Below are 12,494 nucleotides of genomic sequence, written 5' to 3' on the forward strand. Positions count from 1 at the left end.
TTTGAAAAAGTGATATATTTTTAATGACAAATTTCATTAAGGAATAAATATATTGGAAAGCAGTAGTTAGTATCCCTAGTTCCCTAAACAGGCTTCTGCAGGATGTTCTTGAGTTCACACCACATATAACTCTCACTGCACGTTTTTGTGCCCGGAAAACTTTACCTTGGCTTGACGAATTACCCCAAAAAATAATCCCATATGACATTATGGAATGAAAGTAAGCATAGTATGCCAGCTTTTTCATTTTTATATCGACTATGTCTGACAAAATTCGCATTGCAAACAGAGATTTGTTAAGACGCTTCAGCAGTTCTGTGGTGTGCTCCTCCCAGTTGAATTTATTATCAAGCTGTAATCCCAAGAATTTAACACTGTCCACTTCTTCTATCTTCTTGTCATCGTATGTTAGACATATACTCTTGGGACACCCTTTACAAGTTCTGAACTGCATGTAGTGTGTTTTTTCAAAGTTTAGTGACAAAGAATTGGCTAGGAACCAGTGATTAATGTCCACAAATATTTTATTGGCTGATCTTTCTAAGACTACACTTGATTTGCTATTTATTGCAATGTTTGTATCATCGGCAAACAAAACAAACTTGGCATCTGGTAATGTTACTGATGAAAGGTCATTGATATACACAAGAAAAAGTAAGGGCCCCAAAATGGAACCTTGTGGGACCCCACATGTAATTAGTTCCCAGTTGGATGGTGCCTGATAGCTTGATACATGTCTCTTTCCTAATAACACCCTTTGTTTCCTGCCAGAGATATAAGATTTGAACCATTTTGCAGCATTTCCTGTTATACTATAATATTCTAGTTTACTTAAAAGGATATTGTGATTTACACAGTCAAATGCCTTTGACAGATCACAAAATATACCAGTTGCCTGCAATTTTTTGTCTAATGAATTAAGCACATTTTCACTGTAAGTGTAGATAGCCTTCTCAATATCAGAACCTTTTAGAAATCCAAACTGTGACTTTGACAGTATGTTATTTGAGATAAGATGGTTATAAAGACGACTGTACATTACTTTTTCGAAAATTTTTGAGAATGCTGGCAACAGTGAAATTGGACAGAAATTTGATGCTATTTCTTTATCTCCCTTCTTAAACAGTGGCTTAACTTCAGCATATTTCAGCCATTCAGGAAATATTCCACTAATAAATGACTGGTTACACAGATAGCTTAATATGTTACTTAGCTCAGAATCACATTCTTTAATTAACTCTGTTGATATTTCATCATACCCACTAGATGTTTTTGATTTTAAAGATTTTATGATGGACATTATTTCTGTTGGGGTAGTGAGGGTCAAATTCATATTATGGAAGTTACTTGAAATGTCTGGTCTAAGGTAATTCATAGCAGCATCTACCGAACCTGACAACCCCATCTTTTCAGTAACAGTTATAAAATGTTTGTTAAAAAGTTCTGAAACACTGTACATGATGTGTCGACAGAAGTGTCGACACAGTGTGGTTTGGAGGCCGAATGCACGCGTTTAACTCGTGCAGGCTAGAGAGAGGTCTGAAACAGGATATGTAATGAATGCTATAAAGAAAAGTACATAGCTGCTGGAATACTTAACTTTAATCCATCATTGTTGTACATCGCTCTTGACGATACAAGTGAGACTCTGTAGATACATGCAATGTCATATTAATGGCGCCTTGCTAGGTCGTAGCCATTGACTTAGCTGAAGGCTATTCTAACTATCTGCTCTGCAAATGAGTGAGGCTTCGTCAGTGTGCATCGCTAGCTAAGTCGTCCGTACAACTGGGGCGAGTGCTCGTAAGTCTCTCGAGACCTGCCGTGTGGTGGCGCTCGGTCTGTGATCACTGACAGTGGAGACACGCGGGTCCGACATGTACTAATGGAGCGCGGCCGATTTAAAGGTACCACCTAGCAAGTGTGGTGTCTGGCGGTGACACCACAATACACATCTGTCACCAATGTATCATTTACTCTTAATGGTATTTGTCCCTCTTCATGTCTGGTTCTATCGGTCTCCTCCTTCACTATATCCCGTATTGCCTTTATTTTGTTATCTGATATGACTATCTTTTCCTTGTAATATATTTGCTTTGACATCCGTATTACAGTCTTTAATATTTTGCAGTATTTCTTATAATGTGCTATAGCATCAACATTGGAAATGTTTCGGATTGACAGATACAGTTTTCTTTTTGTTTTACATATTTTTCACTAAGTGTGGTTACTAATTTCTCTCTTCCTGAGTAATGATTTTATAATTTTTGCTGTTCAGTTATAGTAAATTTAGGTATTCACCAGTTGAGAGTAACAATTAGATTTATATATAGTGTTCTCATAACTTACATCTTGTAGCTGCCTGTTTAAGCAGTTGTGAATATTAACCAAAACTTCATAGTACATTTCACTCACAGAAGTAATTCGTTGTGAACAGCTTATTTAAGTTTGAGAATAATGAAAATATTAACAGACACAGTACAAATGAATCTAATTGTGCTGTCAGGGAGAATGACATATACAGCTATAAAACTCTTTGACAATAAATCTATTGGAATTTAATGTCTGACAGTGTGCAGAAATGATATCAAATGAAATGCAAACTACAGCTTTCTCCTTGTAAATCTAGAACAGAAATAAATCATCAGCTAAAACCTCTTAATGTCCAGCAGTCATATAAATATATATTTTTAAGAATTATTTTCAGTTTGGTCAATTATCATGTTCAGTACGATAAGGTATTTTGAATGTAGTGTACAGACTACAAAATAGTGAGTGCTTGGAAGTTTGACTTTTAGCTCGCTATAACATTTATGCATGCAGTCATGCCTGTAAAGCTCAGTTTCCCTTTGATTTGATTTACTTGTAATACCTTTAATGCTAAAATAATAGATTCTATGTCATTGCTATGCAAGCTTTGAACTAATGCAATTAGTTGATCATTACAGGAAGTGATAATGCAGCTGCTGAACTCAGCTGTAAGATTAACCCACACAATAAAGCAGGTACACCCAATGGTGCTACAAAATTTGAAGTTTCCGGAGGATCTGTTGCTATCTTCTGTGGGTCTTATGGATCCATATGTATGTAAAATGAGAGAAAGAATAAGAAGTTGCATTCAGCATTCAATAATACCTCTCATAGCCTATTCCAAGGAGTATTACAAACACATGGATCTGTGGAAACTAAACGTTGATGAATACATCAGGTTTGACAATAGCTAAGTGGATAAAATATCACAATGCAAGAGTTACTCTTTAACTTTAGTTTTTATTTAAACTTACTGTCAACATAAATAATTCTTATACACTTTTTTGTAATAGGAAGTGGTTAATGAAGTTAATATTTTTTCAATGAATGATAGTAACAAGTTTGCATCCAGAAATTGCAGTAGATGTATGACATATTATTCTTTTTGTGGGGTTATGCTCTCAGAAACAGAATTATATAATGAATAATGTACCATTCCAATTGTATGTCTTCTAAGCCCTTTCATTTGGTAATAGAATGTTGAACTGTTCATTCCTTACTTTCTCCTATGTTTTTCTCTACCTCTCCCTCCCCTTTCCCTGTTATTATTAATAGGATCTTCTCATTGGTACATGGGTTTCTAATTAAGGTACAATAAATTTCAAGGAGCTATATTTTATTATATTCTGAGATGTTAACCTGTTAGGTATCTCCCTGCTTTAACTAACAGCAAGATTATTGTGATAAGTGTTTTTCGTTTTTACATAATATCTGATCTGTCATCTAATTTTTTGGAGGAGATTTTGAATTTGTTTCCAAGTGACTGGCTTGTACTGTTTAATATAGAGTTCAGACAGCTCCATTGTTATTTATGTTTTAGTCCTTATTAATCTGTTGTACACGTGTGTTTTATTCAGTTGTGCAAGCAGGAATTGTAGAGAATGGGATACATCGAAAAAGATTTATCATTTTAAATGTGAAAAAAAATTGGCCCAAGGGTCAGAGTGCAGGAAGAAATCTTGTACCATCTTGGAGGCAAATGTTTTTGGTGAAACACCTGTGACACTATCACTTTGTTGTTTTCATATTGAAAGAAAGATGGGTTGGTTGATTTGCAGTTAAGTGGAGAACCACCAATCATTGGATAAAAGATGGAATATTAACTGATCATAATACAAAAATCATCGCTAATTTTCAAGGGTTGTATTAGCATGTGTACACAGTAATTTTGTCCTACAGTTTAGATTCTTTGAAGGAAACAAATGCGAAGAAATTTTCTCCACAATTACACAGTTTATCAGCTGCATTATTTTTGTAACACTTCCTGGCAGATTAAATTTGTGTGCTACACCGAGATGCAAAATTGAAACCTATGCCTTTCACTGGCAGCTGCTTACTGACTGAGCTAACATGACTCACGGTCCATCCTCACAGATTCGTTTCTGCCCATACCTCATCTCCTACCTTCCGAACTTCAGAGAAGCGCTCATGCAAAACTTGCAAGACTGGGGCTCTTGGAGGAAAGGATATTGTGGAGATATGGCTTAGCCACAGCTTGTAGGATGTTTCCTTAATGATATTTTCACTCTACAACAGAGTGTGCACTGATATGTAACTCCCTGTCAGATTAAAACTGTGTGCTGGTCCGACATTCAACTCGGCACCTTTGCCTTTCACGAGCAAGTGCTCTACCAACTGTTGGTAGGTATAGGTAGGAGATCAAGTACTGGCGGAAGCATGTGAGGATGAGTCATGAGTTGTGCTTGCACAGTTCAGTCCATAGAGCACTTGCCCATGAAAGGCAAAGTTGCCAATTTCAAGTTTCATCCATCACTAGTTTTATATGCCCGGGGGTGAACACACTGCTACAGAGTGAAAATCTCATACTATAATTTTTTATCGTGTGTAAACATGTAGTTCAGACCAGTGAATACAACAGTATGTGACAGATAACTGTAGCAAACTGACATCTTTGCAGAACAACGGATGTACATATCAATGTGGATGGTGCTTTGAAATATAGGAAACTGAAATGAAATGTTGACAGTGCAAAATGTTTGGAACAATTAAGTATGCACACTCAGCTGCTTGAAGACCACAAAAACGGGAAGGGAGGGGGAGAGTGTGTGTGTGTGTGTGTGTGTGTGTGTGTGTGTGTGTGTGTGTGTGTGTGAGAGAATACTGTTTTCTGTCATGTCTTTATGTGCCAAGCGGGATCAAATAAAGAAAAAGAAAAAAGTATTGAAGCCTGGAGCGATACAAGAACAAGAACAATGGTTTCACTTTGCTCTGTTTCATAGGATAAGTTTTCCCATTACGGGTATAATTCCATACTTGTGGCATAGTCTGCTTTCATTTATGAAGGTAAGACTGGTTGAATGTAAAAAGAATGCCTTTAACAATGCCATAACATTACAATTTCCCAAGTACAATTTTGCCAGTATTATATCATTGGCCGCTTTACAAAAAACGTTTGAAAAGAGTGACCCATCGATCTGATGGGTATCTAGCAGGATGCTAAAGCACTGTGCTGCCTCTGTTAGCCCCATACTTAGCCACACTTTAAAATTTGTGTGTAGGATTGGCCATTTTTGTGAGTGATTAATGTACTCAGCGGTGCAACTGCTTTATAGAAGAGGTGAAAGGGATAATGTAGACAATTTTTAGACCTGTTTCTGTGCCATCCATGTTGCAAACATTATTGAAAAGGCTGCATATATAAGAGTACTTGATCATTTCACTTCATGTAATTTGCTGTCAGCGTTTGATTTCAGAAGAGATTTAACCACTGAAAATGCTATTTTCTCTTTTCTCTGCGTGACACTTGACAGGTGAAATGGAAAGTTACGATCACTAGCTATCTTCTTTGGGTTAACTAAGGTGTTTGAGTATGTTGATCACAAGATATTACTGCAGAATTTGGGTCATTATGGGATAAGAGGAGTAGCCCACAACTGATTCCTCTCATACTTCACAGTAATGAGAACAGTTATGACGTGGCATCTGATTGGGGTGAGGTTAACTGACGGAGGAAGGTGCCCCAGAGGTCAGTGCTGGGACCACTACTGTTTCTTAAATATATCAATGATTTGCCTTCTATTGTGACAGATGATTCAAAAATATTTTTGTTTACTGAGGACACTAGCTGAGTAGTGAAGAATGTGCGACATAGGCAGTGTGTCAACTAGTTCATTTCAAGACAAAGTTCATCACTTGTAGAAAATAAATTGATGCTAAATCAAAGTAAGACCCAGTTTCTACATTTTATAACACACAGGTCAATTAAAACTGCCATTTTGGTTACACAGGGCATATGATTAATGAGTCTGAACAATTCAAATTTCTAAGTATTCAGATCGATAGTCAACTGTCATGGAAAGCCCATATTCAGATTGTTGTTCAAAAACTGGTAGCAGTTATATTTACCATTAAAACAGTATTTGCAATAAGCAGTGATCTAACATTAAAATTAGTCTACTTCGTTTATTTTCATTCCCTTATGACATGAGGCATATATTCAGGCATAACTCTTCCCATTCGCAAAGGGTATTTTTGGCCCAGAAACAGGGGGTTTTAGTAATATTTGGTTTTATTTCGTTAACCTCTTGTCAACACATGTCCGGGGGTTCTGATATTGGCCTCTCAAATGAAAATTTCACCCCCCCCCCCACACCATTAATAATATGACCTTATTCTCAAGACTCAGCATCTATCAATCAGATAATACTAGGCAGAAATCCAATTTGCTTTATGATCATACCTCCAGAAAGGCTTGCAGTGTGCTGCTGCATCCACTTTTGGTAAGCTACCACAAGAATTAAAAGATTTTAGCTGTAACTTCACACTTTCAATGCTAATCTGAAGAATTTTCTCATGGCACACACCACCTATTCTGTTGGGGAGCTCCTGAAAAATAATTTAAGCCCATTCCTATATTACATTGTTGATTGTGCTAATACATGCTTATCAGGTGTAGTAGGATGAAACTAGAATTTCCTTATAGATAGATAGACATCAGTGTATGGCTCATGAGACTGCATCTGCAGCACCATCTGCTTTCTGTAATGGTTGATGACGAATGTTAACACATGGTAACCCAAGTTCCATACATCAGTATCTGTTTCAAACCCCTAAACATGTTGAGTTGTGTGCCTATGAACTAAGATTTGCCGACAGCATTGGTTTTCTGTTATCATTTGAAGAAAACTGCTGCAGAATTGCATTGAATGCTTGTCGAAGCTTTCAGCGAACATGCTGTTGTGAAATAAGTGTTTTGAGTGGTTCAAAATACTGAAAAGTGGTGATTTTGACGTGAGAAATGACGTGCATGGGAAACCACCGAAAAAGTTTGAAGCTAACAAATTGCAGGCTTTATTGGAAGAAGATGATACTCAAACTCAACAAGAACTCGCGGAACAATTCACTTTGACACAGAAAGCCATTTCACTTTGGTTGAGAGCAGTGGGAAAGGTGCAGAAAGTGTGAAAATGGGTTCTGCATGAACTGAATGAAAGACAGCAAGCAAATTGAAAGACCACTTGTGAAATGCTGCTCACCAGATAAAAAAGAAAGCTGTTTCTCCATTGAATAGTGACAGGTGATGAAAAATTGATATATTTTGAGAATGGGTGAATGTAGGCAAACTATTGACATCCACTACAAGATCAAATCTCTTAGGAAAGAAGACAATGCTCTGTTTTTGATGGAATCAGAAGGGTGTAATCTATTATGAGTTGCTAAAACTGGTTGGTGAAATCGTTAACACTGATTGCTACCAACAGCAAATGATTAATTTAAATCGAGCATTACATGAAAAATTGCTGGAATTTGGAGAAAGGCAACACAAACTCATATTGCTCCAATGATAACAATCAATCACACACAGCAAAATGGGTCAGGGAAACGATCGAGGCATGCAGCTTATTCTCCAGATTTGACTCCATCTGATTACCATATGTTTGCATCACTGGGACAAGCTTTGGCAGAACAATGCTTCAGTTTGCATAAAAATGTACAAAAATGGCTCACAGACTAGTTCGCTTCCAAAGAAGAAAAATTTTTTTGGCATAGCCCACCAGAGAGGTGGGGGAAATGTATAAATAGCAACGGAGATTATTTTGAATAGAACATTGTTTATCAGTTTCAAACAACAGATGTGCATAATTATTGCAACCAAATTCTGGTTTCATACTTCTACACCTGGTAAAACTTGCCCTCTGCGTAAGATTTACATACATTTTATTTTATCTATTATTACTTTTCTGATGTAAATTAAATATACTGATTCCTTCCATGACCATGAAGACTTGCTCCTCAGTATGGTCCCATAGAATTAGCCATGTAAAATAAAAAAATAAAAGGATCCATAGTTAAAGGCATTTTACATATCTCCAGTTTTGTGGATGGGTGCTGTCGTTTACCGTGTTGTAAAGTCAACAGATGATCAAAACCAATTGCAAAATGATTTAGACAACAATTCTGTTTGGCACGAAAAGTGGCAATTGACTCTAAATTATGACAAGCAAAGTACTAAAAGAAAACTACTAAATTTCAGTTACACAGTAAATTACTCAAATGTAAAAGTTATAAATTTAACTAAGTACAGGATGTCTCATGAAAGATGCCCGTGAGGGGTCTATGGGTCATGCGGCACATTTGCCAGCTGTTGCTGCTGCATCTGCTGATTGTCGCTATGCTTAGTTCTTGGACACCAGTACTTTGCATGTGCCCACTACACTGTGTGACTGAGTATACGGGCGTTTTGTTACAGGTTGTTCGTCTCAAGTTTATTTGCTTCAAATATTGTAGCTAGACATCGTTATTGGTACTGCGCCAATTTCAGAGGTTTCACTGCCTGTATGTCACTGGGCCCAGTTCTCAGGCAAACACACCATACATGTGTCTTCTATATTGTGCGACTAGGTGTTCAGGTATTTTGTTTTGAGTTTCCTGTCAAGTTTCCATTCAGTATCAATCAAATAATGGAAAATCCAGGATGTAATGTACATTATTATGAAAAGGAAAGTTGCAACTCACCATATAGTGGAGATGCTGTGTTGCATATAGACACAACTAAAAGACTGTCACAATATAAGCTTTCGACCAACAAGGCCTTTGTTGAAAGGCCATTCAGTATGATATGCAGGAAAGATCAGTGAATGATTCATGTGTTGAACTAAGCCGAAATAGGAACGTATGTGGAATGTTGGCTTGAATTCTGGTACTTCAGACTGGTGTGTCAAGAGCATCTGCTCACAGAGATGTGCACAAACTGAAACCATACGAACTAACAGTAGTGCATCAACTGAGGATTTTGCTCAACATTGTTATTGTAACTGGCTGTTAAAGTCTGTGTACAAAGCATGGCTGCAGTTATCAGCGTATGTAAATGCTCAGACCAATAGACATTAGAGCTCCAAAAATCCTCATGAATTACACCAACAACCTCTGCATGAGGAGTCTGATGTGCAGTTAGTGCAAGATGATTTACTGAACCAATCATTTTTCATGGAACAGTGGGTTCTGAGAGTTATGTGAAAAAATATACTGCATCCTTTTTTTTTCAGAACTAATGCCTACAGTTATTTCCTGCAGGATAATGCAAGACCACTCATCACCAACACTTTTGTGACAGCGGTACCAACTGTTTTTGATGATAGGATATTTGACTGGCCTCCTCATTCTCCAGATCTAAATCTGTGTTATTTTTATCTTTGGGGAATGTTAAAAGACAAGATGTATGCAACCAATCTCCACACACTCGAAGAGGTGGAAAGCAGGGTTCAGCTAGTCGTTTACCAGATTTTGGCTGCTGGAATTCATCAAGTGTTTGCTAATGTGTTCAGGAGATGTCAGGCTGCTCTTATCACAGAGGGGCATTGTTTTGAGCAGCTGCTGTAAATAAAGTTAAGCTTAAGTTAAACAGAGGGCAGCATTGTTTATACGTACCTGAGGGGAAGTTCGCATGTGCAGCTGACTACTGGCAGATTATTGTCCGAGAGTCAGGTGCGGCTGCGGCGGTTGGGTGCGGCAGCAGCTGTCTGGTGCAGCGATGGCGGTCGGTGGCTGTGCCACGCGACCTGTGAACCCCTCACGGGCATCTTACATGAGACACCCTGTACTTAGAGATTATAATTACAAATAACTTAAATTAGAATAATCAACTGATAATGTTCATCTACATCTACCTCTGCAAATGAGAGTGCAGAGGCAGAGGGTTCATTGAACCACCTTGACAATAATTCTCTATTATTCCAGTCTTGTACAGTGCATGAAGAATGAACTTCTCTATCTTTTCATGCAAGCTCTGATTTCCCTTATTTTATCATGATGATCGTTTCTCCCTGTGTAGGTCGATGTCAACAAAATATTTTCGAATTCGGAGGGGAAAGTGGTGATTGAAATTTCGTGAAAAGATTCTGGTGCAATGAAAAACGCATTTGTTTTAATGATGTCCACCCCAAATCCTGTATCATTTCAGTGACACTCTCTCCCCTATTTTGCGATAATTCGAAACATGTTGCCATTCTTTGAACTTTCTCAATGTACTCTGTCAATCCTATCTGGTAAGGATCCCACACTATGCAGCAGTATTCTAAAAGAGGATGGACAAGCATAGTGTAGGCAGTCTCTTTAGTGGATCTGTTACATTATCTAAGTGTCCTGCCAACAAAACACATGCTTTGGTTAACCTTTCCCACAATATTTTCTACACGTTCCTTCCAATGTAAGTTGTTTGTAATTCCTAGGTATTAAGTTGAATTTACAGGCTTTAGATTTGACTGATTTATCATGTCACTGAAGTTCAACAAATTCTTTTTAACACTCATTTGGATGACCTCACACTTTTCATTATTTAGGGTCAATTTCCAATTTTTGCACCATACAGATATATTTTCTAAATTGTTTTGCAATGTCCTGATGACTTTACTAATCGATAAATGATAGCGTCATCTGAAAATAACCAAGTATAGCTGCTCAGATTGTAAGTTAGTTAGTTAGTTGGTTGAGTGTTCCATTGATCAATCGCATGATATGGTAGCCTTTGATGTGGAAAGTGTCAAGTTCACAAGAAATGCACATAGAAACAAAATTTGTTAATATATATGGTGTATGTGCAGTTGGATATGGGTGTGTGTGCGAGTGTATACCTGTCCTTTTTTCCCCCTAAGGTAAGTCTTTCCGCTCCCGGGATTGGAATGACTCCTTACCCTCTCCCTTAAAACCCACATCCTTTCGTCTTTCCCTCTCCTTCCCTCTTTCCTGATGAAGCAACCGTTGGTTGCGAAAGCTTGAATTTTGTGTGTATGTTTGTGTGTCTATCGACCTGCCAGCGCTTTCGGCAGATTGTAAGTTAGTTAGTTGGTTGCGTGTTAGGGAAACATTCCACGTGGGAAAAATATATCTAAAAACAAAGATGATGTAACTTACCAAACGAAAGTGTTGTCATGTTGATAGACACACAAACACACACACAAAATTCAAGCTTTCGCAACCTCAGGTTGCTTCATCAGGAAAGAGGGAAGGAGAGGGAAAGACGAAAGGATGTGGGTTTAAGGGAGAGGGTAAGGAGTCATTCCAATCCCGGGAGTGGAAACTAACAACATTCCACGTGGGAAAAATATATCTAAAAACAAAGATTATGGAACTTCCCAAACAAAAGTGTTGGCATGTTGATAGACACACAAACACACACACAAAATTCAAGCTTTCGCAACCAACAGTTGCCTCATCAGGAAAGAGGAAAGGAGAGGGAAAGACGAAAGGATGAGGGTTTTAAGGGAGAGGGCAAGGAGTCATTCCAATCCTGGGAGCGGAAAGAGTTACCTTAGGGGGAAAGAAGGACAGGTATACACTCGCGCACACACACATATCCATCCGCACATATACAGGCACAAGCAGACATATGTAGAGGCAAAGAATTTGGGCAGAGATGTCAGTCGAGGCGGAAGTACAGGGGCAAAGATGTTGTTGAATGACAGGTGAAGTATGAGCGGCGGCAACTTGAAATTATCGGAGGTTGAGGCCTGGTGGGTAACGGGAAGAGAGGATATATTGAAGGGCAAGTTCCCATCTCCGGAGTTCTGATAGGTTGCTGTTAGTGGGAAGTATCCAGATAACTTGGACGGTGTAACACTGTGCCAAGATGTGCTGGCCGTACACCAAGGCATGTGTAGCCACAGGGTGATACTCATTACCAACAAATGCTGTCTGCCTGTGTCCATTCATGTGAATGGACAGTTTGTTGCTGGTCATTCCCACATAGAAAGCTTCACAGTGTAGGCAGGTCAGTTGGTAAATCATGTGGGTGCTTTCACACGTGGCTCTGCCTTTGATCGTGTACACCTTCCGGGTTACAGGACTGGAGTAGGTGGTTGTGGGAGGGTGCATGGGACAGGTTTTACACTGGGGGTGGTTACAAGGATATGAGCCAGAGGATAGGGAAGGTGGTTTGGGGATTTCATAGGGATGAACCAAGACGTTACGAAGGTTAGGTGGACGGCGGAAAGAGACACTTGGTGGAG

General features: G+C 38.5%; 1 protein-coding gene across 1 annotated transcript in view; it reads left to right on the forward strand.

Annotated features, from left to right (window-relative positions):
• The window catches only part of LOC126195465 (dynein axonemal heavy chain 1-like), a 963,710-nt gene that overhangs the window by 102,307 nt on the left and 848,909 nt on the right, over nucleotides 1-12,494 (forward strand). The window contains exon 10 of the mRNA XM_049934091.1: nucleotides 2,953-3,208. Within this exon, the coding sequence (XP_049790048.1) occupies nucleotides 2,953-3,208 (256 nt within the window). The remainder of the gene's footprint in view (nucleotides 1-2,952; nucleotides 3,209-12,494) is intronic.

This window comes from Schistocerca nitens, chromosome 7 (genome assembly GCF_023898315.1).
Source record: "Schistocerca nitens isolate TAMUIC-IGC-003100 chromosome 7, iqSchNite1.1, whole genome shotgun sequence".
In the NCBI taxonomy this organism is placed as follows: domain Eukaryota; kingdom Metazoa; phylum Arthropoda; class Insecta; order Orthoptera; family Acrididae; genus Schistocerca; species Schistocerca nitens.